The 1,193-nt window shown below is 61.9% G+C and overlaps 1 protein-coding gene across 1 annotated transcript in view; it reads left to right on the top strand.

Moving 5' to 3' along the window:
• DYNC1H1 (dynein, cytoplasmic 1, heavy chain 1) overlaps nucleotides 1-1,193 on the top strand; it is a 62,185-nt gene that overhangs the window by 49,203 nt on the left and 11,789 nt on the right. The window contains exons 55-57 of the mRNA XM_010851418.1: nucleotides 49-244; nucleotides 611-728; nucleotides 808-1,023. Of these exons, the coding sequence (XP_010849720.1) occupies nucleotides 49-244; nucleotides 611-728; nucleotides 808-1,023 (530 nt within the window). The remainder of the gene's footprint in view (nucleotides 1-48; nucleotides 245-610; nucleotides 729-807; nucleotides 1,024-1,193) is intronic.

Raw genomic sequence — 1,193 nt, 5'->3', positions numbered from 1 at the left:
GCGTCGCTGTGGTCTGGCCCCCCTCACCGCCCCTTCCCTCGTGCCCAGCCGTGAAGTCCATCAAGAAGCAGCACCTGGTGGAGGTGCGGTCCATGGCCAACCCTCCTGCCGCCGTGAAGCTGGCGCTTGAGTCCATCTGCCTGCTGCTGGGGGAGAGCACGACGGACTGGAAGCAGATCCGCTCCATCATCATGAGAGAGAACTTCATTCCCACCATCGTCAACTTCTCCGCCGAGGAGATCAGGTGGGCGGGCCCGGGCTTCTCCTTTCTGCTGGGGCCTGGGCGTCTCTGACATGGCCTCCAAGGGAGGCCGTGTCAGCTCACGGGTCACACAGACGCCTCTCCAGGCCATTTCCACCCCAGAGAGCCAGATTCCCTCCCCTCGTTCCTGACAGCAGTTCTCTGATCCCTTGCCCCTGCTATCCCCACAAGTGGCTGGGAGCGCAGAGCTGGCCCCGGGGAGCAGGGAAGGGGCGGGAGCGAGAGCCATGGCCTGGAGTGTCCTCCGTGGTCACCAGGGCAGCAGAGGGGAACTGGCTTTTGATTTCCGAAAAGCTCCTCTTCACTTAGGGCCTCCACATGCTTAGAAACACAGCTCTTCTTTTGCAGTGATGCCATAAGGGAGAAGATGAAGAAGAACTACATGTCCAACCCCAGCTACAACTACGAAATCGTCAACCGGGCCTCCCTGGCCTGCGGGCCTATGGTGAAATGGGCCATTGCGCAGGTGAGCAGCCCCACCAGGAGCCCCAGGCAAGGGCCTCCTCACACAGTCGTGTCTAAAATCCACCCGTCCGCCTCGGCAGCTTAACTACGCCGACATGTTGAAGCGCGTGGAGCCGCTGCGCAACGAGCTGCAGAAGCTGGAGGATGACGCCAAGGACAACCAGCAGAAGGCCAACGAGGTGGAGCAGATGATCCGTGACCTGGAGGCCAGCATCGCCCGCTACAAGGAGGAGTATGCGGTGCTCATCTCCGAGGCCCAGGCCATCAAGGCGGACCTGGCGGCCGTGGAAGCCAAGGTCGGGTTGTGCTTGGGAGGCGGGTTTCCTGCCGCCCTGGCAGCGCTACCTCTGCGCGGGCTTGCCTTGTGGCTCACCTGGTAAAGAATCTGCCTGCAAGGCGGGAGACCTGGGTTTGATCCCTGGGTTGGGAAGATTCCCTGGAGAAGGGAAAGGCTACCCACTCCAGC

Source organism: Bison bison, unplaced genomic scaffold, assembly GCF_000754665.1.
Source record: "Bison bison bison isolate TAMUID 2011002044 unplaced genomic scaffold, Bison_UMD1.0 scf7180017864302, whole genome shotgun sequence".
Lineage (NCBI taxonomy): Eukaryota > Metazoa > Chordata > Mammalia > Artiodactyla > Bovidae > Bison > Bison bison.
This window is presented reverse-complemented; position numbering and strand designations above follow the sequence as displayed.